A 26685-nucleotide genomic window follows, 5' to 3' on the forward strand; every position below is an offset into this window, starting at 1 on the left:
ATTGGGGAGGATCCCATGGTGCTAGGCACTGTACACAGAACAAAAACATTGTCCCTACCCCAAAAAATTTACAATCTAAGTATAAGATAAGAGACCACAGGTGGAGACAGACAGATGGGAAAGTACAAGGAAACCATGAGACAGTATTGCCCTATATAATAGGTAGTGATATCAGTGTATTGGTGGCCTAACTGTTGCCAGGGTGTGGTGGTGGTTTTTTGTAGACATCATGGGAAAGGAGAGTTTTAAGGAGAGTGTTGAAGGATAATGAGGTGGCTTTGCAGATATTTATGGGAAGCTCCATCGAAGCATGAGGGGCAACATTGGAGAGCACGCAACGGTGCTTATTTGAAAATTTAACAGTTGGGCAAAGAAAGCTGGCATCACAGTCTCAAGTGAATGAGAGATGATAGGTAGAGCGGGGATAGTTTGTTAAAGGCCTTGAAAGTGAAGACAAGCAGTTTATGTCGGATGCAATAGAGAAGGGGGAGTCAATGGAAGGATGTGTGGAGAGGGGTGATGTGGTCAAAGTGACAAGATAGAAAAGTCATCTCTGCAGCAGCATTGTGAATGGATATCCGAGTGGCAAGACTGCATTTGTCAAAGCCAGAGGAAAAGGATATTGCAGTATTCAAGATGTGAGATGAGATCCTGGATGAAAGTTCAGGGCTGAGAAACTTATCAGATCCTTCTAGCAGTGAAGCTAACTCTATGAGATGGATGTGTATTTATAAATAAAAGATGAGGGTGCTGGGTGCTCCTGTTACAACTTGGCCCAGTCTCCCCCTCTGGATGGGCTGCTGTAAATCAATTCCAATCCCCGGCCCATGTACTTCTAAGCCCCCTTGTTCTGGGTCCTGACTGATCACTGTTCTTAGCTCTGGGTCTCTCAGGCACACTCCCTAGTGCAGACTTCATGTCTGACACCTTTCTTGCACAGTGGAACCCAGCAATCCAGGTGCCTGAGCCCGCAGAACTGGTGCCACAGCCTTCTGAGCCCACGTTGCTTAGACATGTTCTCCACTAGAGCCCACCTGGCTGTGGGAGCTAGGGAATCTAATGAAACCCTTCTGGGACACTATGGCATTAAAGCAAGGAACACAGGCTCAGCAAGGGAGTTGTTTAATTATTTAAGTAAGTCCAGCTGCAGATGAATGGTTTTTGTTTTTAAAGGGAGGTGGCTGTTATGGAAAAATTGATGTACCAATTTTCCTACCAACAAAAGAGTTTCTTTACCACAGATACTTTTACTCTTGAAAGCACTTGAGAGTTACGGATCTTTGGAAAATAACACAGCCCTCCTGCTCTGATCTCACCCTCCTCCTCCCCCTGTTAGTCTGAGGGCTGGTTAGTGGCCCTAGGCCAGGCAGCCCTTCCTAGCTTCCATCTTCTTAGTCTGGTCCACTTGCATGTGGTGGTGTCCCCCACCATAGCATGAGGACACTGTGTCCAGGACAGACTGACCTTGTCAGGATTAGAATGGTTTTCAACCCCATGTGGGTGTCTTAATCCAATCTGGAAGTTGCACTGCCAAGTGAAAGTCACAATGATTATTATGATCACAAAATGGAGGTCACAAAACAACACGTGTTTCCCAGTTAGACCCAGACATGACCCCAGTCTATAATAGCCCCTACAAGCAAGGTTCTTTGACAATACTTTAAATGAGCACAGGCTCCCACTTTTCCCGGTCCCAGCTGTTGGTAAGGAGGTGGGGGCGTGATCAGAAAAAACTGCTTGGTAATTCCAGTGGGGTTAAAAGATATAACACAAGGCAGCTGGTGGCCTGCCAGGCTCAGCTGGTGGAAAATGAAATAGAGGAGAGGAGGTGAAGCCTGGGGAGAGAGCAAAGTGAAGAGTACAAGCCCATGTCAAGGCTGATTCCCCAGTCTGGCACTTCGAGTGCAGAAGGTGGGGGCCCGCAAGGATTTTTAAAGTTAATACTGGCTACTCCAGGCTGGTATTAAACTCCCAAGGTCACAGCTTCTCTCTGACCTTGGATGGGTAGATGCTGCCACCACCCAAGTGCAAAAAGAAAACCCCCCTTTTGAGAACCCAGGAAGGAAAACATGGGAATTTCTTCCTGTGGTGTACCCTCAAGCCCTTTCACCCCCCTTCCTGGGAAGAACGGAGGAAAAAAAACAAAGGAAATCAGCTGTTGCCACCAGCCAATTAAATAATGTATGAACAAACCTCTTAGGGACACAAAAATCCAATCCTGTTCTTTAAAAAGGTAAATTTTATTAAACCCCAAAAGAAGGGAAATACATCTGGAACTTAGGCTTTTTGCTAGATCTTAAAAGAAACAATTACAAAAATTAAGCATCAAGATAGCTCTCTTGAGGTTCAGCATAAAGGTTACAAGCAAAACAAAAGCAATCTGGGGTTAGCACAAAGGCATTCACAAGCCTTACAAAATAAAAGAAATAAACCTAATAGCGTCTTTCTAAACATTTCTGATCTACTTACATATCTGGGTTTCCAAAGCAATTTCTAGGTATACTTCTGATGATTTTCATACTTGGCCTTCAGCTTCTCACAGCATAACTGCTGCCCTGTTCCCCTCTTCCCTGGAGAACAACAACAGTTGCATGGGGATAGGGAATGTCCACGTGCCAATCCATTGTGAGATGCAACTCTGACTTAAAAAAAGCTAGGAACAGCTGCTGTACTTGGTTCTTGCCTACAAAATAAATTCAGAGCCAAATTTAATGTCTGAAATACCTATTCTGGATGCATTAGGTGGGTCTCAGGAGTGCACATTTCAGTGAAGAATCAATAAGCCAGCTGTTCCCTCCTCTTGTCTCTGTGTCAGGTTTATTCAGGATGAAATGCACTGTAGTTTATAATCTTCCAAGTGATATAGGATCCTCTGAGTGAATCTAACTCAACTATTGTTTTTTGTGAAGCATATATAACCTTTGTACCAAATTCTCTATTTTCTGCATTCCCAACCCCAAGGTGTGTAAATTACTGAGAGAAGTAGATCTTTAAACTCACCTTGATCACCACTTGATTTCAGATGCTTTTTATAACCAGCAATTTTTTTTTTTAAACAAATACACTTTTTATACTTTCTCTGCATCTTTTGCATTCTCCTGGCTGTATGTATGTCATCACAAATAGAGATGATGGATAGAAATGTATCCTAAAATGATCCATTCTATTTGTATCTGTCTCTAGGGGGGCAGATCTTTCTGCTCTAGTGCGTGAAGCTTCAGTTTGTGCCTTGAGACAGGAAATGGCCCTACAGAATGGCAAGAGCAAGAAAGGTAAGACAAGCATATAAAGTCTAAATGGAACAGTGGGAAGATGATTAAGTGGTGAAAGTAGTTAAACTAGTTAAAAGTCATAAACATAATCTGCTTGAACTCTTGGAGGATACTGGGCCAACCAAACCTAGGTGGGAAGGTTTCTGTTGAGAAAAGATATAAACATAACCCTTAGGAGGCATTGCTTTTAAGGGATTGTGGTGAATACAATAGGTGTACGAGTATGGATTTCCAGTAAAGATGCTGAAGTTAAATTTATTAGAAACTGGGCTTTTGCTTAAAAACTTAAGTAGTATTAGAAATTCAAATTTGGGCATAGAGTTGCAGGCCTAATTTTCAAATATTTATTGTAATCAATCTGACTAAGGTACTTTGTGAAATTGTCTGGTCCCTTGCATGAAGGATTATCCATTTTGATAGAGCAGATGTGGTGCTTGCACATGTAAATTGCACACATGTAATTGTGAATACTTGAGCCAGAAATTGTTTGATCTTGGGAGAAGATGAGTGTCTTTTTTGGGCTTGGGAAAATATTTTTGATTACTATGCTTTTCCCAGGGAATGGATATGTGTTTTAACCTTCCTCTGTGCAAAACCCAATTCTGACATGCTGTGTGCTCTCAAATAAAACTGACATGAGGAGCAGAACACCTGTCATCTCTCATTGGTTCTGGCCAAATAAAAGTTTAAATTTTTCAGAATACAAATAGAAGAGCTGTCACTAAAGGGACACCATCAATTGGAATACTGGTCTTTTTCAACAGTGAGTTAAGTTGTTCCAAGTACTGCATCTGCCCATAAGTCCCTCTACCAATTTTTGTAGTTTTAAAATCACATTTTCCTGTTTTTAAAAAAATGTTGTTTTTTTTTCTCCCCTCTTGCTGTGCAATCCCCCACAAACAGGGAAAACTAATTGGACTGAACAGGGAAACTGAAATTCATTCTATATAAAGTGCTGTGAAATGCACAACGTAAAAATGGAGGGTTTTTCCTCTAATTTCTTTGTTATAGTTACCTTGGGTATTACTTGTAATGGCAATAAGGTCATAAAAATTCAAGTGGAATTTTGGGGCCTCAGAGCCTTTGGCTTGCTTCCTGCACTATGCAAGTCTAGTTGTTTAGTATATAGTCTGGGATTGTGTGAAATGCATTTTTAAGCCTTTTTAGAAGATCTTAATTCCAAAGACCTAAAATAATTTGTAATTTTTGGTGTCCTTAGGGGCAGGTAGAATACATTTTAGAGGATAACTTCACATTTGGAATGAAAAATTCCCTGCGTGGTCACTGACAACCATTCTGTGGTTTCAGTGGCTATGAATTGTGACATTTTTCTAATCTAATTTCTGTCTAGCTCCACTCACCTTCTGTCATACTAAGTTAATAGAACTGCATGTTAGTATTTCTCTTAAAGATTGTGCTTAAAGATTGTGCCCATCCCTGCCTCGGTCTTATATAGAACTCTTCATCAGTAGATCTCAAAGTACTTTAAAAAGGGAGGTGTAAAGTACTTCCACACACATCCCCTTTGAGCCCCCTGCACAGGAGCCTAATAGAGATCCAGTCTTTGCACCAGGGAGTATGACTGCTTGAGGCTAGCTCTCGTTGCCCTCTTCAGAAGGAAAGCGGAATAATGGCCCACATACCTTCTGCACTGGTCAGCAAAGCAGGCCTCCCCTGAGAAGGAGCGCATGCAATGTCCTGTAAAAGGGTGTAGTAGTAGCTGTGGTTCCAGATGTATTGGGGCTGCAAAGGTTGTGCACCCATGCTGGAATGCTGAGCCTTAGAGGCAAATCCAGCCTTTATTTGATTTCATTTCAAGATCTAATTGAAAATGCATTTGTGCTGTCTACCTGTTTTGGGTGGGGGGAAATCGTTTGGTGTGGGGGGCAGAGGGAGAGAGATCTGTCCCCAGGGTGTTCTCTGTCCTTCATCAACCTGTATGCTGTGAAAGAGAATAAGGTAACGCTTATTCTTTAGCATTTCTTAAATATTTCTCTTGCTCTGTAAAAAAAATAAATAAAAATAAAAATAAAATAATCACCTATGTGGCTAGCGATAAGCAATGGAGAAGAAATTTCTCTCCTGCTGGCATATCATCTTGACTTTTCTTAATGTATCACTGGAGACAGAAAGTAACTTCAACAATAAAATAAATGTATATACATAATTATTCAGTTTAAATGGGCTTTTGTCTGATTGCATCATGATAATCTCGGTGACAATAAATCAGGTCTCTTTGCTCCCCTGTCTTTCAAAGTGAAATCTTGGCAAGGACAATAATTCTCCAGTGTCTGTCAGATCAAGGATGGTATATTTCCCATGGAGTTTGCATGCAAGATTAGATAATTGTTTGAATGTGGGTCAGATACCATAGTGATGAGTAGTATAAAAATGTAGTAGGATCTATTGGGACCTTCAGCTGCTTAATGATGATGGTGGGAAAACAGATACTTTTTTTAAAAGTTAAAAACAGAATTAAACTGTCCTGGTTTACCTTTTTTGTTCTTGAGTTCTACAGACAATCTCGGATTAGTCATTACTAAACTCCTTAAGCCCCTCCCCAAGTGACTTAAGATAAACCCAAAAAGGCCTCTTATACTGAAATAAGAATGTCTGCATGGGAGGGCTTGTACCAGTATAACTATATCAGTTTAAATTCATGCCTTAGCTTATAGCATGGGTTGGCAACCTGTGGCACGCGTGCCAAAGGCTGCACATGAGCTGATTTTTAGTGGCTCAGCCTGCTGCCAGTCTGGGGTCCCGGCTGCCAGCCCCACTCGGGCCACTGCTGGCCTGGATGGATGGAACTCCGGGCCGGCAGCAGGCTGAGCGGGGTCAGTGACTGGGACCCCGGCTGGCAGGGGCCAGCGGCTGGAACCCCACACTGGCAGTGGGCTGAGCCCATTACTGGTCTGGGGTTCCGTCTGCCGCCCCCGCTGCTGGTCTGGGGTTCCGGCAGCCGGCCCCTGTAAATGTAAAATGTATTACTGGCATGCAAAACCTTAAATTACAGTAAATAAATGAAGACTTGGCACATCACTTCTCAAAGGTTGCTGACTCCTGGCTTAGATCATTGTAACTTTCCTTAGAGTCTAAAATCATCAGGGTGAAGAAAGTCTTTTACTATGTTTTTGTACAGCACAGTTGGGCCACTGTCCTAACTGGTGTGTCTAGCCAGTATTGTACTCTTACCATTTTTATTATTTGCATTAAAGTATTCTCTCTTGTTTTCCCAGGTTTGGATTTAGGCCTCTCTTTATGTCTGACTGTAGACAAGGGCATGTATCAAACAGTGCATCTGCCATCTGTCTGCTAGATGTAGGTAGTCATTTTTGCTGGACCTCAGGTTTACTCAAGTGTTTCTCTGATCCAGGAATTGTACAGGAGGCCAGGCTGTTGTTATAGGTTCAGTGCCTCTTCCAAGCTTTACTAGTTAGAGAAAGCATTCAGACCAAACTTGAAGCTCTGGCAGACTATTGAGCACATACAGATAACTGAGCTGTTATCTAATGTGTGGCCTACCATCTCCACGTCACAGGTATGACTCCATTCTGGGTCAATTAGGGACCAAAAGTCATTGCTGTCCAAGTGCTATTTTGGTGGCTTTTATTAAATGAATCTGATTTTTATTGCCCTTCTTAGCAGACAAGTGTCCACATTGTGGAGGGACCACCATGATGATTGGCCCCTTTGGGAGTCTCTGCATAAAGACCATGAATTAAATGGGCCATGGAAACAGGAATACTCTCCTCTCCCTCAGATGCTTTGTCTACATTAGGGGATTTTAAAAATCCCGCTATTGCTATAATGTGGTGCAGTTAGTAAGTGGAAAATTTTGTTGGTTTTTTTAACGTAGATGAGGCCCTAGAGGTGATTTCTCCAGTTCAAAGTAAAAATACCAGTTTCTAGTGTTGTAAAACCTTAGTTGACCACCTTTTAAGATATTAATCTGATGATCTGTATTTCTAGCATTTTACTTATTTTTTAAAGCTATTATAGGTGCCTATCAAATGCTCCTGCTGCTGTCATTAAGATAGATAGATACTGAAACCCATTGAAAGGGAATTCTGGTCTATTGAACTGTTGAAAACGCTGAAGTAAACATTTGGGTCACAACAGCACAGTAAATTGGAGATGTTTATACTATTCCTTGTTGGACTTGTGGACCTGACATGGCTTAGAATTAATTTAGCGTGAAATGCTTACAGATCTCTCGATAATTCATTGTGTTCCCCATGACACCCTCTGAGTCAGTCACAGGGAGTTTCCAGATGTTTGTCTGTGTGGTATAAAAGAGAGGATGAGGTGGAGGAATGCTGAGCTAGATTTTACTTTACCTTTCTGGAAGAGAAATCATCGTTACTTGAGCCCCATCTGTGTGGAATCTTGCTCTAGTGGTGGCTATAGTTTTAACCAACATTTTTACTGACTTACATTAAATAAACCCACAGTGGTTAACTATGTTCATGAGAAGTCCTGAATTGACAGGACTAGATGTTCAAGTCCTCTGTTTTACCAAAAAAAAAAAAAAAAAAAAGTACAGCATGAAAAGTGGTGGTGCAAGATAGTGAAGCTGAAAGTGTCGTAATGAAATACATATAAAGCAATCACCAAAGTTTTTTAAAAACACACATTCTGCTACATTCAGCACGTCTGATGTGAAGCTTACCTATGTTCTTGATAGATAGTTGTTGCACTAAATCTATGTACTGATTTGATCCTGTTGTCTATTAAATCCACATATATTATGTTTCCGAGTGAGAGCTGAACAATGCACACTTCTTTTCCATTCGTTTGGAATGAAATTCAGTTTCCCAATAGACCTGTTATCTCAAAGGCTGTGTTCAAGACTCATTAAGTCTAATTATTTATTCATGTAATTTCTGGATGGAAGTGCTGGAAAAAGAAACAGCCTGATATGCATACAGATTATGCAAGTTTGGGTGGGTGATGACATGGGTAAGCGGTTGCCTGGGTTCTGGAGAGTGCCAAACAATGTCAATATGGTGCTGGGATGAGCTGAACTGCCTGGGGGTTGTGTAGAATACTTGGGATGTTGTTGAAAGTTTTTTTTCCTAAATGTAAAAAACAAAACAAAACCCCAATGTGTGTATAATATGTAATCTGATGAGAGCGTAGGACTGAAAAATGAGGAGCCCTTACTTCTGAAGCTAGCCCTGTCATAGATTTTCTCTTTGATCTTTAGCAAGTCGGGGCATGTCCACACTATGGAGGCTACAGTGGCACAGCTAAGGCACTGCAGCTGTGCTCCTATAGCATAGACGCTTGCTACAGCAACGGAAGGGTTTTGTCCCTCAGTGCAGTTAATCCATCCCCTCGAAAGGCTGTAGCTCAGTTGAAGAAAGAATTCTTCCAGCAACCTAGTGGTGTATATACTGGGACTTAGATCAGCTGATCTATGTGTCTCAAGGGTATGAAGTTTTCACACCCAGGACTCAAGTAGCTAGGATGACTTAAGTTTTAGCTGTAGACCAGGGCTCACTTGTTGTTTGTTTTTCGGAAGTGTTGAGCACCTTGAATTCTAGCTAAATTTGATGGGAGCTACAGTTACTTTGAAAATCAAGCCCTTAATCTGTAGTTGCGAACAGTGATACCTAAAACAACCCTGTGAGGTAAGTAAGTATTATCTCCATTTTGCAGATGGTGTAACTGATGTAAGGGACTTGCTCAAGATCACAGAGTCTGTGTTAGACATGATATTGAAATTCAGGAGTTCATAAAGCCTGTGGCTCAGACCTCAGCCAGTTATGCAGAATAGACAAAGCAGTTAGTCAAATGCAAAGACTTGAGATATTTTCACTAATGGCAGTCTGGAAGTTATTTGGAAAGCAGTATGTGGGTGTGTGTTTTATATACTGAATTGGGGGTAAATCATAGTCATTAAGTCCATTGTATGGTGTTCTTTTTAAGGAGAAGTCAAGATTAGCCGAAAATACTTTGAAGAAGCATTTAAGAAAGTGAAATCATCTATATCAAGAAAGGTAAGAGAAGCTATAAAATTGTGGGTCAGTGAATATTGTTTAACATCACACAAAGCCAGTTGAGGATAGGAAGTGAAGAATTCTAGTGTCACTGGAAACTGGTGAGAAGAACTGAAGTCAAAATATATTTACTGTGTTTGAATCTGTTCAGGACATCTGGGTTAACACTCTAAAACATCCCATGGCAGTTTTCATAAATGAACTCAAGCATTTTAAGTTCTCTGTTTTAAGTCTCATCCAGAAAGATTACTGCCCTTCCAGCACCACAGTGATGAGAGAGTTCAGTACTGGCTTAGGGAAGTATACCTCCTTAACATCATTTTCTGCAGCATCCTGGATTTTTCAAGGAAGTTTCCAATCCAAGAACTGACTCTAAAGATACTGTTAAGCTTGTGAGATCTGATGAGATCACAGATCACAGTATTGTGGTTGCATTATGTTTTGCTTCCACCATGCATGCACCTAGTGAATGGAAAAGAAAAAAAAAAAGCTCAGTACAGCATAATATGTAAAGATAACATCTTTGTCTTGAGATAAGACGCTGTAATAAGGAAAAGCAATTGCTTTTTTTCTTCTTCCTGATTATCAGCCTTTTCATGCTTTTATAAGTCAACATCTAATTTGATCATATGTTTGGAAGGTCAAATCATGAACCATTCTCTTTTTGACGCATGGCAGATAAGTTTGTTGAGTATTTACTATCGTTACTTCTCAACATTCATTTCATGCAGTGTGACCAGAGGATAATTATTTGGAATTTAGATAGTGCCTTTATTGCTTTAGGGCCCCTCTCATGGAAAGGTTCCACATGTCTGCTGGCTTGGAAAGATTCCATGTGTTTGCTGGCTTTATGGACTTAAGTCATGAAGCATTGAAATCACTTTCACTACAGTATGATTGTGAGCTAAAAATAAATTAGCCCGTTCTTCTACTTTCTTCAAACTCAAAATGTGCTAGGTGTAAAATGATTAGATAAATGTTCTTAATACCCTCATGGTCACTAATATCCCTTTACTGGTGGATATTATCTCAAAGAAAAAATCTCATTATTTTCAGCTATGAATTTCAGTAGTCAGTATATGTATTAACCTGTGAAACTCCTTGATGCAGGATAATATGGAAGTAAATGGCTTGAGTAAGACTTTAAAAGATTGGTACTTGTAAGAATAAGACCAGTAACTGCAGTTACCCTGCCTAGGCTAAAATGACATGTGTTCTGAATCCTCATGCTTTTGAAGCAGGGGAGTTGCATGGCAGGCTTGTGAAGGGTAGATTTACAACCCAGCTTGGTACAAACTAAGCGTTCATGTAGACCACCCTTATTTCATTAGAGCTGGTTAGGAATTTTTTGACTAAACATTTTTTGTGCTGGAAAATACTGAGTCATCAAAACCAAGACATTTCACAAGAATGAATCAGCTTTGATGAAACTTTCATCCTGGACCTAAGAAACCTTCCCATAAAGTTTCTGGTTCCAGAGAGACACCTGCCCCAGAATAGCCAATAGCCTATTGGTTAGGGCACTCACTTGGAATGTGGGAGACCCAGGTTCAAGTCCCTTCTCAGATTCTCTCTGTCTCTCCTATTGGTGCTGTTTTACTTTGTGTAAATAATTAAATATTGATTAAGCTGGGACTTGGATCTCTCACATCCCAGGTAAGTTCCCTAACCAACTGGTTGTTGGCTATTCTTGGGAGAGGGACTGGAATCCATCTGTCGCTCTGTTGCGCACGCTCATTTTTTGTGAAAAAAAATTTGAAAGGGTCCTAGGTTTCGTCCTAATGCAGAATGGAAACATCTCTCTAAACAGCGTTCAGAGAATGGCAGAACTGACTTTGTGCTTAGCCTCTGGATGCACCTGGCATATCTGTACTGATTTAAAGTCATTATTTTAGACTGCAAATAGTACTTTCACTGGAGATTTAACAGATTATTAACCCTTGTACACAGTACTCTTTATCCCAGGGTTTTTAAATGTGGGAGCTAAGTTTACTCTTCTCCATTCCCTCTACTTTTGCCTCACTTCCTGCTCCAGCACTCTTTCCTTCCTCAGCTCAGTAAACGAGGCTGCTCTCCTCAGCCCAGCTTCAAGCTGCTCTCTCTGCCAGTTCCTGCCCAGCCTGTTTTACTATGTTTCTGGCCAAAAAGGATTCAGGACCAGTCTGGATCTGTGAGCAGAAGGCAGTGGAGGAGATGGGATCAGTTTGGTCTCACTCACTATACTTGCCCCTCCTTCCAGCAAGGTGGATTTAAAAAAAAAATCCCTTTTTTAAAAATAAAAAATCTTTTTTTTTTTAGCTGACTAGATTTTACCTTTTACAAAAACGTATTTAAAATTAAATTTGAAATTATGCTAACCTATGTTAAGACCTAACTTTACTATAGTGCATTAAAATCATTTAAATTAAATAAAAAATAATATTCAAGCAATACCTATTTGTTGCTGAATTTTAAAGAAAGTCAGACCACTGAACTGATGGAAGTCACTGGCTAAGTACCTGGAACTAGAGTTTGTTTAAAGGCTAAACCAACTTTTGATAGTGGTAGATTCTTCTACATGTGCAGAAGAGAGTATTTTCTTCATTTCAGTTTATCCCACTAATTCAGTTCAATGACTACCTGTAAATTAGAAAACCCTCTTTAACATGGCACGATGGTAGTTAAGAAAGTTAAGAAACTGACTGAGAGTAGAAAAAACAGAGAAAGCTTGTTTTCCACTTTAAATCTATTAGGTGGGAGAGGATGGGGTCTAAAATTGTGAAGACAATGGTGACCAGAAACAATAACTTCAATTCACTAACTACACATAATTATTATTTATTTATATTACCATAACACCTAGGAGGCCTAGTCATTGCTTCCTTTTTATAATAATCAATTCACATTAAATCCAAAACATGTTTTGATAGACTTGCTTTTTGTTTGTATTCAGCACAGTTAAAGTAGTTCCATTTAACTAATAAAACCACAATTTTACAGTTCTATTTGAATTTTTAATTGAATTCCAATTTTTATCCAGGTAGGATTTGACAAAAATCAGGGTAAAAAAAATTAATCAAGTAAATCAGAAATGCATAATTCACCACTTTCTAACAATAGAAATGTGAAAATTAAGAATCTGAATAAATTTGTGTTAAGCTACATAATTGCTTGAATGAATGTATGCAAATATAGTGTATCCTGGTTACCAAAAAATTACCAACTCTAATATAAAGTCTATTTTTTAGTTTCAAATGAACATATTTGAATGGTTACCAACGAGGGAGAATCAACCTTTTTTAGAAAATAACTCAACTGAGAAGTACAAATTTAAAACAAGATTAAAATTTATTATTTAAATCAAGGTTTCCTGCTTGTTGATTTAAATCTCTTTGATTAAAATCACCGTACCCTGCCTTCCAGTACAACGTTCCCAAGAAAGCCAACTTTTACCCCCCCAAAATGCATTATGACTTTCTACGTTCCATTTGGAAAGCTTTGCCAGATCTGAGCTGTTTCTCCTGCTCCTAATGGAACAATAGCGACATTAACCACTGCTTAATTATGGTTTAGACTTCCACTTTTAAATCATACTAGTTGAAAAATAAAAAATTTTCTATATATACTAAGGGGATAAACTTCAAATAGCTGAATTAGGCTGAAGGTCAGTTTGTAAATCAGAAAACCCTCTTTAACATGGCACGATGGTAGTAGGAGTCCCATTCTTGCAGCAGAAAACTGGGAAATTTATTGGAAATGGTAATGCTAATTAAAAAAAAAAGTTCTCTGTTTCTAGCCTGGGTGTGTAGAATTCTTATCTTATAGCTTTGTTCCTTCCTGAAGTTCACTTGGGCTGTTAGCCAATAAATCCTCTGAAAAGAGTATCGGTGTGAATGCTCCCTTTCCTTTTAGTGTGAGGGATGGGCCAGCACAAGAGATTCAGACAAGAAGAAATTCTCTGCTGTGCTTTCTGTTGCCTTTATCTAAACACTTTCTATGCTGCAGAAGCTCTGAGAAGTGCTCTCCAAAGGCAAGAATTCAAGTGGTTGGAGAAGTACATATTTGACCAAGCAGCATGTAGGACAATTGCCTATTTGTTACACTGGTAAAGACTGGAATGGGATTGTTTTGGCTAGTTGCTGTGCAACCACAGATAATGTGAAGTGATGCTGTAGTAGAGTTACATAATGCAATAAAACAACTGCTGAATTGTTCACATTTTAGGGCACCTGTTCTCTGGTGGTGAGGGTGTTTTGGAGTCCAGAAGTGCATTTTGAACCTTCATTCCTTACCCCATTCCAACTGCTGCTCCCACTCAGCCAGATAAGTTTGATCTGGCAAATAATATAGACAATAGCTGCATCACCCCATCCTGCACCATCTTGTGGAAGAAGACCAGGAATAGGAGCAGTTTATATGAGAGAGTATAACAGTTTAGCTAATTAAACTGTAATTTAAATCAGATTTCGTTAAACCAGGGCAAAACCCTGTGTGCATGGTCTCTGTCATTTCCGTTTAGGATTGGGAATAGGCATAAACTAAACCAAAATAAATTGCTCTTAAACCAGAATAAGACACTGTCTGCACAGGGCTTTGCATGTTTAACTAAATTGGTTCAAAATCACACCTTAAATTTAAACCAGTGCAGTTCTGTGCATAGACAAGGTCTCAGACAAGCATGGCAGTGTCTTATACTTCTTATACAAGAACTCTGCTAACAGAATCTTCTGTTAATAATTACAGATTGTTGGTGACTTGTCTTAAGCGAATCCCATAAAAGAGATCCTCTTTAGCCTCCAGTTGTTTTTTCTTTTGTAAATATTTTAGCCAAATATTAGCCACCAGGCACAGAGATCATTTCTGTTTAGTTTTCCTAGTGGAAAATGTATGTAAAGTCACCTTTAAACATTGCATGCATTCTTGCTGTGCTGAAGTATCTTTTCTTTTTCCCCACCTAACTTGGCATTGTTAGGATCAAGCAATGTATGAAGAGCTGCGTCAGTCGCTGAGCAAATGATAAAGTTGGCCAACTCCTGAAAGAGACCGTCATTCTGCTTTGTTGAAGAGGCTCATAATGGTAGCATCTGTCTCTTAGAATTGTATCTCCTCAAACACAGCTGGAACAGAAGTTTGACCATGGTTTCATTTGACTTTTTACTAAGTGCTGCATCTGCAGATATCTGCCATGTTTTAATTACCACTCTGACAATGGTTAAGTTGGGATTGTTAAACAGAGTAAAATGTAAGATGGAGACTTTCTAGTTCTGCTTGTCACCAACCCTCTGATTTTAAAACTACACTTTTAGGCATAGAAGAACAATTTCTAAAATTCAGTGCTCTGTTAACCCATGAACTATTTAACAGGCAGAGAAGCTATAATGAACATCCCTTCAAAACCTTAGACTTTTCAAACAATTCATTTTCAGTTGTACATGAAAAGTGCACCTTCTCAGAAGATGAGCTCTGTTATTCAGAGCATTGCATTCTGTGAGGAGAGAACTAGGTAAGTGGGCTGAGAAGATGTTGAGCCATATTGCTATTGCATCATTTTAAACCCCCCCCTCCCCAAATTTGGGTCTAATCTGTTTTGATGGGTGTGTGCCATCATAACTCAGAACCCTTGAGAACCTCCCTTTCATCTTATTAAAAGGAACTCCTCGGACTGAAAGATACTTAATTTTAAAGGTTCATGCAAAGGATTAAGAAATGGAAGTCTGCAGCCCCCTGCTACAGTGTGTGGGAGGAAGGCTCCACCTTAAAAGAGCAATAATTTTACTGTCTCAAATGCTCTAACAAGCTGGGTTCATGTACCTCTTAACAAGGAGAGGAGAAATTGTGACATCAGAAATAGAAGCAAAAAGTGGAAGATACTATGCCTTATTGTTACTATCTCTGTTAATGATTTTGAATCACTCTTAATTTACCATATTCTGACAAATCCTCTGAAGTAGAATTTTCTCATTGTTACAATATGGGCCAAGCAAGATGTCTCAGCTGAAATTATCTGAATAGTTTTCTCAGAAATATGTATCGTTTAAAGAACTTTCCCATATGTGTTTACAGTATGTTTCTAAGAGGATCTTAGCTTATTAAAGCAAATTTTTTAGAAAGCCAACTTATCAAACTGCTCTTTGGTCTTTTCATATTCCTTAGCTTGCACATTACATCAGCATAGTCAGTTTCATTTTTCCTTATAATCAGGTTGGGTTCTTGGTGCTGCAATGTTTGGTTTTTAAACACTCCAGGGAGATAAGAGTTGTGTTTTATAAGCCTTTCTTTTCCAGGCTGAGCTAAACTATTTGCTGTGCTCCTGCAGTGAAGCTGTAATCCAGAAAGCTGACTGCTTTCTGTGGAAACAGAGGCTCATAACTTCCCTTCCTATAGGATCAAGCTGAAACAAGTATAAGAGGGAGCATTAATTTGAGTAGCTAATATGATGGGGCTTGTCTTCACAGAGACACTCAGGAAAGTTAAGATGAATTAACTAAAAGTGCGAAGCTAATACAGATGTGGGCTTGTCTACACAACATGTTGCTGTGCAGCAAGCCAGGATGTCGAATGCCAGGGCCATACTCCAGGACTTTCACTGCGGTGTAGCGGTGTCCACGTGGGCTATTACAAGTAGTGCAGCAAGGGGTGCACTGTAGAGTTGCAGTCCGGTTTGCTGCACAGTAACTCGCCATGTACCCATGGGCTAAATTAAGGGAGGATTAAGCTACAACCAGCTACGCCCACTTTACTTCTGAAGGAGTGTGTCCACTCAGGTTTAATGCACTTTAATTTCCGCACATTAACATTGTTTGCAGTGTTGTAGCCAAGTTGGTCCCAGGATATTAGAGAGACAAGGTGGGTGAGGTAATATCTTTTATGGGACCAACTTCTGTTGGTGAAAGAGACGAACTTTTGAGCTACACAGTGCTCCTCTTCAGGTCTGATTAAAAAAAAATATATATATTACCTCATCCATCTTGTGTGTCTAGTATCCTTGTCTCACTCACTAACTTCTCAGCTTCAGTTGATTCATCAGAACTTTCCTGGGTGTCCTCTTGTAGACAAGCCCCTACATTCTAAGGGATTACCGAAAACTAAAAGGATATTGATTTTTACATAACTAAAGGATGTAAATTTACACCGTGTAGAGGTTAAGCACAGGAGTTTATTACGTACAGCGCTGACGGAGTGTTACCTTGCTTATTAGGCTTAGAGACACTGTTAGTTAATTGATTACAATGGAATATATGGATTTTCCATGGGCGGGGGAAAGTGACGGGGTAGGCAGTTCCACAACTCCGGATAGGTCTAGCAGCAAGACATGCTAGCACAGTAGCCAATGGTCAAAGGTTACATAGTGTCTCCGCCCATGGTCTTAAGTTAATAAATTAACATTTAATTAGTACTTTAATAAATGTATTAGTATAAAATACATTTGTTGAATTTTGATTTGGGGTTTATAGGAATGAAGTAGCTCCTTTGATTGTTTAAAAATACATATCTAGGGGTAAAAGCAAAGAAACAGTGAAGAATATGGCAATAAAGATTGTTTTTTAAGTTCATTTGTGTTTTAAGGCAGGTACTGGTCCCTGGGAAAGGGAGGTGGGAGGAGGCCATATTTTAGCAAAAGCAAGGTTCTCTTGGGTTATTTTGATTTCTTTTAGCTATTGCTAGGCTTTTGACCTTTTGACCAAACTCTGGACTTTGGGCCTGTACACAAATCCATATACCAGGTTATTACATCAGCAATGGATTTTAACCCTTCAATAACAAAACTGCTCTCTTCTATTTTCTGAAAAATCCCCTTTTTAAAAGGGAGACATTTTGCTCAGAAGGAGAAATATTTAAAGCAAACATCTTTCCAATTGTTGTCTTTGAGCAATGTCACTCTTTAAAAATGCTCTCCTCCTCCCTTTGCCTGAGCAGTTATCGCTGCTAAATCATATGCATGATAACGGAAATACGTGACTGGCTCACATAGTAAATATAAATGCTTTTCTGATCATTAATTACTTGCCAAAACACTGAATCCTAGAACAGTAAATATTTCCAGACGAGAAGCTGTAAAACTGTTGATTAACAGACCTCTCAGAAGCTTTTCCCCTACACAATTGATAGCACATTATGGGTGCTCTGTTTCCTCAACCACCTCAGGAAGAGCAGAAGGAGAGGGGGTTAGCTATAAGGAAACAATGACTCTGAATTTGGCAGATGTGTTCCTTTCTGATTGAAAGTCAGAATGCCCATTAGCTCCAAGTTGTCTGTGCAGGAAGCCGTATTCGCTCTATGTCAGTGTAACCTTGCAGGAAACAGGAGCAAAACAGGCAGCTCTGAAGCATCTGGTTACAGTATTATGAGAAAGAGTTGATTGCTTGAGACCAGCAGTTGCTGAGTATTGCTTACAAAGAAAGTGCATGCCAGTGTTGGCTGTGAAAGAATTAATGCCACTACCCACTTCACTTTGAGAGAATACAAAACAACTGTGGCAGTGACTTTACTTTCCTTCATTTCTGCAATAAACAATGAATGAATCATACTATATAAATCAATTAAAAGTAACCAAACCATTTTTTTAAAATTGTCCGTCTGTCACTCCCAAACTCCTATTTATTGCTGGAGCTAAGGCTTAAAGATAAAAATGCAATTGTCACGCTATCACTGAGTTGAATTTATTATTCTAAACGTAGTGTTTATAGTCCTCCTTTCCAGGGCTTGCTGCATATGGATATTTTATCCTACACATTGGGAACTAATCTCCAAAATGAAAAATTAACATACATTCAACTAGTAATACCATTTTTGTGGCATAAGTGAACCACCAGATGTTTATATCTACTCTAAATTGTCGCTTCCTAAATGTGAACTAACCCACCAGACTTGGTTTGTTTATAGGTGTGAAATTATAATTTTAGATATTTTCTGACTTGAAAAGTCATGACTCTACTTGTGCTGAGTTTAATCAATGATAGTTATGTTTCTGGAGCTACATGTTGCTGTATCCCTCTCTTGTGAAATCTACACTGACACACACATTCTACCTAGGCTGTGGCCAACATAATTGGCAAATCACAACATGCATTGATCTCAGGACTGGGAAAGCCAGTTATATAAGCTAGATCAGTCACTCAACTCCCATGTGCTTGGCAGGGGTAAAATAAATCATGCACACTCCCGCTTGGATCTAGAGTAATTTTAATTTTACTAGGGCTTGAAATGTTTACATGGCACTTGGTACCATGGAGTCCAGATCTTCTAGCTAAAGCAAAAATTAGCTAAGCCATCTACCTCATATGTCCTTCCCTCTTTTTGCCCTTTAAAATACTCAGATGAACAGCTTTGTCTTTTTCACTTGAAATAACTTTTGGAATATTTTCTTCTTGGGCATGGTGCACTGCGAAGGGAAAACCTACTGCCAAATTTGAATCTAATTCATATTAGACTTTAGAGCAGTGGTCACCAACCGGTCCATCACGATCGACTGGTTGATCCTAGAAGATCTCCCAGTCGATCGCAATCTCTGGCGGCACAGCGTGGCTGCTGCTAAGGCACACTCCCTACTCCGGCCCCGCTCCACTCCCGGAAGCCGCCAGCGTGGCCCTGGGGGTGGGGCGGCAGGGGTCTCCCTCTGCGCGCTCCTCCTGCCTGCAAGCACTGCCCCCGCAGCTCCCATGGGCCAGGAGAGCTCTGGGGGTGGTGCTTGAAGAGAGGGGTAGCGTGCGGAGCCACATGCCCACTGCCCCTCCCCCAGGGCCCACAAGGGCGCATTGGCCCCTTCCAGGAGCAGTGTGGGGCCAGGGTAGACAGAGAGGCCTGCCTTAGCCTCGCTGCACCTGCTGCTGACTGGGAGCCAACGAAGGTAAATGCTGCCCAGCAGGAAGCTGCACCCTGAACTCCCTCCTGCACCCCGAGCCCCAGCCCAGACCCCCCTCTCAGAGCCAGCACCCCATATCCCCTCCTGCACCCAAACACACTGCCCCAGCCCAGAGCCAGCACCCTATACCCTCCCCTGCACCCAGTGCCAGGTTTACAATGGCTCCACGGAGCCGGGCCCATGCTCAGAAGGGGCCCCAGCCTGCTCCATCTGCACTGTGTCCCGAGACCACGCTGGCTCCTCCCCGCCCACCACTTGCTCCGAGGGCTCCTCTCTGCCCCCTGGCCGCACTGGCAGTCTCTGCTTCCCACCACCTGTGGGGCCCTGCCTGTCTCCCCGGAGCTGAGCTGCCTGGGACTGGTGCAGAAGCCTGGCCAGTCTTTGCCAGTTGCAGGGGGAAGAAAGTGTGGCGGGCTTGGCTGGGCCCCTGCAGGCAAGTATGTCTTGAGGGACCCCGGTCGGGGAAGGTCCTGGCCTGGCTGATGGCACCACTCCCGAAGGGCTGGAGCGATTGCTGGCCCTGGGACCGGCCCTGGGACCAGCCCTGGCTGCGCTGCCGGCTCAGCCCGGCAGACACAGTCACCTCCCAGCAGGGCCGGTGAGTGTGGATGGGAGGCAGGGCTTGGGGGAGTGGGTCTGTGGGGAGCCGGGAAGGGGGGGTGTGCTGGGCTATGAAGGGGCGGAGAGGATCTCTGTGTGTTGGGGCACTAGCGAGTGGGGGTTCTGTGGGGGGTGCTGGGGAGTTGTGGTGGGGCTGTGGGCGGGGTGGTGTGCAGGGTGCTGTGCATTTGTGGGTGGGTCTGTGGTGGTGCTGGGAATAGTGGGTCTGGGAGGCCTCTGGCCATAGGGATACAGGGGGGTGTTGGGTGGGGGGGGCAGTGTGGAGTGGCATGGGCCCACCCCCAAAGGGAAGGGGTATGCTGGCAGCACAGGGCCGGGCAGGCCACTGTGCGTCTGGCAACTGCTGGTGTGTAAATAGTGCCCTCGCATCGGGTGGAGCAGGGCCACCCCTGCCATGCCATGCCCCATTGCCTCTGGCTGGCCCCTTGATCCGGGGCCTGACCTCCCCGCACCATGCTCCATTGCTTCCATGGGGCCCACAAAAGGTTAATCCGGCCCTGCCTGCAACCCAACACTCTGCCCCAACCCGAGGGGACAGGGGTCTCTCTCTGTATGCTGCTCCTGCCTGCAAGCACCGCCCCTGCAGCTCCCATTGGCCAGGAGAGCTGCGGGGATGGTGCTCGCAGAGGGGGCAGTGCGCAGAGCCACGTGCCCCCCTCAGGGGCCACTGAAGCGCATCGGCCCCTTCCATGGGCGGTGTGGGGCCGGGGTAGGCAGGGAGCGTGCCTTAGCTTCGCTGCGCCCACCGCTGACTGGGAGCTGCCAGAGGTAAGTGATGTCTGGCGGTAGGCTGCACCCCAGCCCTGAGCCCCCTCCCAGAGCCAGCACCACATACCCCCTCCTGCACACCAACCTCCTTCCCCAACAGGGGAATCTCACCCCCCTCCTGCACCCCAAGACTCTGCCCCATCCTGGAACGCCCTCCTGAACCCCAAACCCCAGCCCTGAGCCCCCTCCCAGAGCCAGCACCCTGTACCCCTCCTGCACCCCTGCCCCAGCCCTGACCCCCCTCCTGCAACCCAACACTCTGCCCCAGCCCGGAGCCCCCTCCTGGAACCTGCACCCTGACCCCCCTCCTGCACCCCAACACTGCCCCAGCCTGGAGCCCCCTCCCAGAGCCAGCACCCCATACCCTCTTCTGCACCCTAAATTGCCTCCTGCACCCCTGCCCCAGTGCTGACCCCCCTCCTGCACCCCAACACTCTGCCCCAGCCCAGAGCCCCCTCCCACACTGCGAATCCCTTGGCCCCAGCCCAGAGCCTACACCCCCTCCTGAACCCCAACCCCCTACCCCAGTGAAAGTGAGTGCCTTTTTCAGGTCCCCCAGAAATGTAAGCTGAAGCTAACAGTATCAAGAGTAACACTAATTTGATTAGGTTGATACCAAAAGGCCACACAGCAGTACCATAGACTCCATGCCACAGGCAGCTTAAAACTGCCTCTCGGGTGGTATTGAAGTACAGTGTGGGTATTTTGTTCTCTGGGAGTATCAGAGGACCTACGACAGGCCTTGAGCTACTTTTATTTAAAGTGGAAAGAGGAGATTTGTTCCTTTCTTTAACTGGGGCCCTGGAACGGTGACCCACGTCTTTTGCTCCTTAGAGGAGCAGTGCTGCATCCTACCCCTTTCAGCTGCAGAGGAAGACTCTGCAGCAGGAGCAATTCTAGCTGTTTTGCTGACTAGCGTGGAAAACTTTTTTGGAGCTCCCACTCCAGCAACTGCAGAGCAAAAACAACCAGTATGCATCAGATCACCCTGCTCACCTACCCCTAGAACTGGCCCTGCTTAACAGGAGCAGCCAAGAAATGTTTTGATGAGGATTCATAGAACTAGAAGGGACCTCAAGAGGTCATCTAGTCCAGCCCCCTGCACTCAAAGCAGGACTAAGTATTATATAGACCATCTCTGACAGGTGTTTGTCTTAAAAATCTCCAGTGATGGAGATTCCACAACCTCCCTAGGCAATTAATTCCAGTGCTTAACCACTCTGACCATTAGGAAGTTTTTTCTAATGTCCAACCTAAACCTCCCTTGCTGCAATTTAAGACCATTGCTTCTTTCCTATCCTCAGAGGTTAAGAAGAATAATCCCGCCCCCCTTCTTCTTGTAACAACCTTTTACATACTTGAAAACTATTATCATGTCCCCTCAGTTCTCTCTTCTCCAGACTAAACAAACACATTTTTTTTCAATCTTCCCTCATAGGTCGTGTTTTCTAGACCTTTAATCATTTTTGTTGCTCTTCTCTGGACTTTCTCCAATTTGTCCACATCTTTCCAGAAATGTGGCACTCAGAACTGAACACAATGCTCCAGTTGAGGGCTAATCAGCACAGAGGAGAGCAGAAGAATTACTTCTCATGTCTTGCTTACAACACTCCTGCTAAAACATCCCATAATGATGTTTGCTTTTTTTTCAACAGCATTACACTGTTGACTCATATTTAGCTTGTGATCCACTATGACCCCAGATCCCTTTGCGCGGTACTCCTTCCTACGCAGTCATTTCCCATTCTGTATGCGTGCAACTGATTATTCCTTCCTAAGTGAAGTACTTTGCATTTGTCCTTTCTGAATTTCATCCTATTTACTTCAGACCATTTCTCCAGTTTCTCCAGATCGTTTTGAATTTTACAAAATTCACTTGCAACCCCTCCCAGCTTGGTATCGTCATACCATATTGCTATTCCCAGAAGACTGTGGCGGGCGCCAGACATCCCGCCGCCGAACTGCCACCACTGAAAAGCGGCAGCAGCAAGACGTGTCACTGCCGAAATGCCGCCGAGAAACGGCAACGCTTCTCAGTGGCATTTTGGCGGCGGGGTGTCGTGCGGGCGCACAAAAATGCTCCAGCGGATGCCATGGCGTCCGTGGGCACCGCATTGGGGACCCCTGCTCTATGCCATTATCTAAATCATTGATGAATTTATTGAACAGAACCAGACCCAGAACCGATACCTCTGGGAACCCACTCATTATGCCCTTCTAGCATGACTGTGAACCACTGATAACTACTCTCTGGGAACGATTTTCCAGCCAGTTATGCATCCACCTTACAGTAGCTCCATCTAGGTTGTATTTCCCTAGTTTATGCGGTCATGCGAGAGAGTATCAAAAGCCTTGATAAGACCTCATAAACTAGGGAAATACAAGATATACCAATCTACCACTTCCCCCCCTATCCACAAGGCTTGTTACTCTATCAAAGAAAGCTATCAGGTTGGTTTGACACAATTTGTTCTTGACAAATCCATGCTGACTGTTGTTTATCACCTTATTATCTTCTAGGTGTTTGCAAATTGATTGCTTAATTATTTGCTCCATTATCTTTCAGGGTACAGAAGTTAAGCTGACTGGTCTGTAATTTCCTGGGTTGTCCTTATTTCCCTTTTTATAGATGGGCACTATATTTGCCCTTTTCCAGTCTTCTGGAATGTCTCCCGTCTTCCATGACTTTTCAAAGATAATGGCTAATGGTTCAGATATCTCCTCAGTCAGCTCCTTGAGTACTCTAGGATGCATTTCATCAGGCCCTGGTAATCTGAAGCCATCTAACTTGTCTAAGTAATTTTTGACTTGTTCTTTTCCTATTTTAGCCTCTGATCCTACCTCATTTTCACTGGCATTCACTATGTTAGACGTCCTGTCACAACCAACCTTCTTGGTAAAAACCAAAACAAAGAAGTCATTAAGCACCTCTGCCATTTCCACATTTTCTGTTATTGTCTTTCCCCCCCTCATTGAGTAATGGGCCTACTCTGTCCTTGGTCTTCCTCTTGCTTCTAATTTCTTTGTAGAATGTTTTCTTGTTTCCTTTTATGTTCCTAGCTAGTTTGATCTCGTTTTGTGCCTTGGCTTTTCTAATTTTCTCCAGACATACTTGTGTTGTTTGTTTATATTCATCCTTTGTAATTTGACCAAGTTTCCACTTTTTGTAGGACTCTTTTTTGAATTTTAGATCATTGAAGATCTCCTGGTTTAGCCAGGGTGGTCTCTTGCCATACTTCCTATATTTCCTGTGCAGTGAGATAGTTTGCTCTTGTGCCCTGAAGTTTATCAAAGAACCAGTACTTGCTGGGCCATTTTTAGAGGACTGCTTGAAGCCAGAAAGGTCTTGTTTGCCCAGGTCTGAGTAAGGTCTCACTGATTTAGCGTAAAGAAAAAGTTTTAAGAGCTTTTCTCACTAAGGTTTGTTTAGAAAACAAACAATATTGCTCAGTGACATGCCCTTTACCAATACACAACAAACATTTTGAATACCCATTACTGAGGGGGGTAAACTACCTTAATATGATGAACAATTGTTAAATTTGGGTGATTTTTGGTCACCCAGAAAGCTCAACACCTGCTAAACAAATAACTGGAAAAGAGTTCACCTGAACTAAAACTAACTAAGAGGATATATATATATATATATGTATGTGTGTATATATATATATATATAAGGACCACAGGTTCTGAACACAGGGTTACTTCTCTGTTCCATTTCTTAGCCATGGGTGGGGAAAAATAGAACTGAGTTGGTTGGCCTTGCTCTACCCTTTATGCCTTCAGTAGGAGGTGAACAAGGGCACTCAAGGCAAAGATATGGTCCCACTGGATAGTGCTGGCCAAAAGATTCTGATCTTGAGTGCATGAGGTATATGCACACGGAGAGTGGAAGACATGTAGATAAGCACTTGGAGAAGGAAAAAGTAGTGGATGCAAGGCAATATTTTGCATTTGCAGAGGGCCCCATCTTGCCAGAGCCCTTTACCTTTATTTTAGCAGTGATATAATTTGTAATTGGGGGCTGGAATCTGATAGTTTCTACATAAAAGTAGGGCATCTGGGTTGAGAGCAATGGTCAAAGTGCTCTGACATTTTAAAAGTCTATGCAGAGAAATTCAAGTCCTCAATTGTTTTGGCCTTACATGTATATAGGAACCTGCATGAGACTAGTCAGTGCATGTGGGCTAACTCCCCTCAGTACCTTCTCTACTACAGAGTCATTGACAAGAATTCTGACATAGTGGGGAGGAGGGGGATTATGGAGAACCCATAGGGGAGACATCTCGAAGAACAGTTGTTACTGCACAAGGTGAGTAACGTCTTCTTCGAGTAGTGTCCTATGGGTGCTCCACTGTAGGTGACTCCTGAGCAGTACCCCCGCTGGAGGGCCGGGACTTCTGGGTCAGGTCAGTTAAAGATGACTGTGCCATGGGGCCGAAGATGGCATCAGAGGCGGAGTCTGTAGTGATTGCATAGTGTTTTGTGAAAGCGTGGGCTGATGCACAGCTCGCCACTCTAGAGCTCTGCGATAGGGATATTCTTAAAGAAGGCGACTGATAAGATTGACCTTGTGGAGTGTGTATGAATAGCATGTGGAGGGGTCACACTGCGAACTTGGTAGCAATGTTTGATACAGTTCGAGATCCACTTGGACAGTATTTGGGCTGATATTGTTGAGCCCTTGGAGCTTTACGCCATGGAGAGGAAAAGCCTAGGGGACTTCCTGAAGGCCTTTGTCCTGTCCAGGTAGAAGACCAGGGTTCTCCTGACATCTTAGGTATGTAGTATAGCATCCCTATCATCTGGGTGAGGCTGGGGGTAGAAGATTGGAAGGTGAATCAACTTGACTAGTGTGAAACAGAGAGGTTATCTAAGGGCACATCTTCACTAGCAACATTGAAGTGCTACACGTGGTTGTGTAGTCATGGCACCAGCGCTGGGAGACAGCTCTCCCAGTGGTATAAAAAAACCCACCAGGTTAGCAAACAGGTAGCCACGGGTTCAAAGGGGTGGGCCTCGTCAGTCCTTTCAGTACAAGGTTCAGGTCCCATGTGGGGGTAGGAAGTTGAGATTGAGGGAAGAGGTTTACTACACCCTTGAGGAACCTTTTTGTAGTTGGGTGCAACAGCACTGAGTAACCCTCTTCAGGTTGGTGAAAGGCTGTAATAGCCACTAGGTAGATCCTCAGAGAGCTTAGAGGAAGTCTGAACTATTTTAGGTTAGAGCATAGTCTAGGACAGTGGTCCCCAAACCGTGAGGTGCACCACCCCCCCTCCCCCCCGGGAGGAATGCCTGGAGGGGCACAGTAGGGCCTGGGCCAGCAACACCCCCCCCACCCCAGACCTACTCTGCCCCTAGTCCCGCCCTAGCTATGGCCCTGACCCAGCTGCTGGCCCCTGCTCCAGTGGGTGCAGACATATTCCATTACTGGTAAGGGGGTGCATGAGTAAAAGTTCGGGCATGACTGGTCTAGGATGTGTGGAAGAGTCATGGATGCTGGGGAGATTTGTTGGGATGTGCACCAATTCTGAAATCTTAGACCATTTCCGCAGGTATGTATGTTGTGTCAAGGACTTCCTACTGTGTGATAGAACCTCTTGTACCTTTCTTGAACAGGAGCTTTCTAGGTCTTGGAACCAAGCAGGAGCTATGCCTTGAGGCAGAAAATCCCCAGGTGGGATGTAGGGTACGTCCTTCGTTCTGCTGAGCTGTCACTGGTGGTACCGACACAGGCTTTTTAGAGGAGTGCTTACTCCTGTCCGTTAGTGCTGAGTCAGTGCCCGTGCCCATCGGGTCCATGGGCCTGCCAGCAGTACCTGTTGCTGGTGGTCTCTGGGAGCCATGGGTGCCAGACTGAGATGGCCTTGGTGTCAGTGATATTGAGCAAAATGGTGATAACTTATGACTATCTCGGTGCTCACTATGGCAGCTTCCTGCTTAGATAATTTGTGAAAGGGGTTTGTAGTCTGCTTTTTTGACCCACAGCCCTTAAAATGTAGAAGGCTGTTGGGAGGACTTGCATCGACCAGCCAACTAGGGTCGGAGAGCTGCCTTGATGAAGATAATCTTGTGGCAGAGCTCTGTCTTTGCGGGATCCTAGCCCGAGTTGTTGGCAAAGACCACACTTTTGTTGTATGTGGCTGTCCCTGAGGCAACAAGTGGACTGAGTGTACTTAAC

General features: G+C 43.2%; 1 protein-coding gene and 1 long non-coding RNA gene across 2 annotated transcripts in view; both read left to right on the forward strand.

Annotated features, from left to right (window-relative positions):
- NVL (nuclear VCP like) overlaps positions 1–15368 on the forward strand; it is a 69763-nt gene extending 54395 nt beyond the window's left edge. Inside the window, exons 21-23 of the mRNA XM_027833815.3 lie at positions 3184–3272; positions 9204–9274; positions 14226–15368. Coding sequence (XP_027689616.2) covers positions 3184–3272; positions 9204–9274; positions 14226–14270 — 205 coding nt within the window. The 3' untranslated portion in view covers positions 14271–15368. The remainder of the gene's footprint in view (positions 1–3183; positions 3273–9203; positions 9275–14225) is intronic.
- LOC122465173 lies at positions 10810–12461 on the forward strand. Its single transcript, XR_006289799.1, has 2 exons — positions 10810–11895; positions 11940–12461. It is a non-coding gene; the product is annotated as an uncharacterized LOC122465173 (long non-coding RNA).
- Positions 15369–26685: the final 11317 nt, after the last annotated feature.

This window comes from Chelonia mydas, chromosome 3 (assembly GCF_015237465.2).
Source record: "Chelonia mydas isolate rCheMyd1 chromosome 3, rCheMyd1.pri.v2, whole genome shotgun sequence".
Lineage (NCBI taxonomy): Eukaryota > Metazoa > Chordata > Testudines > Cheloniidae > Chelonia > Chelonia mydas.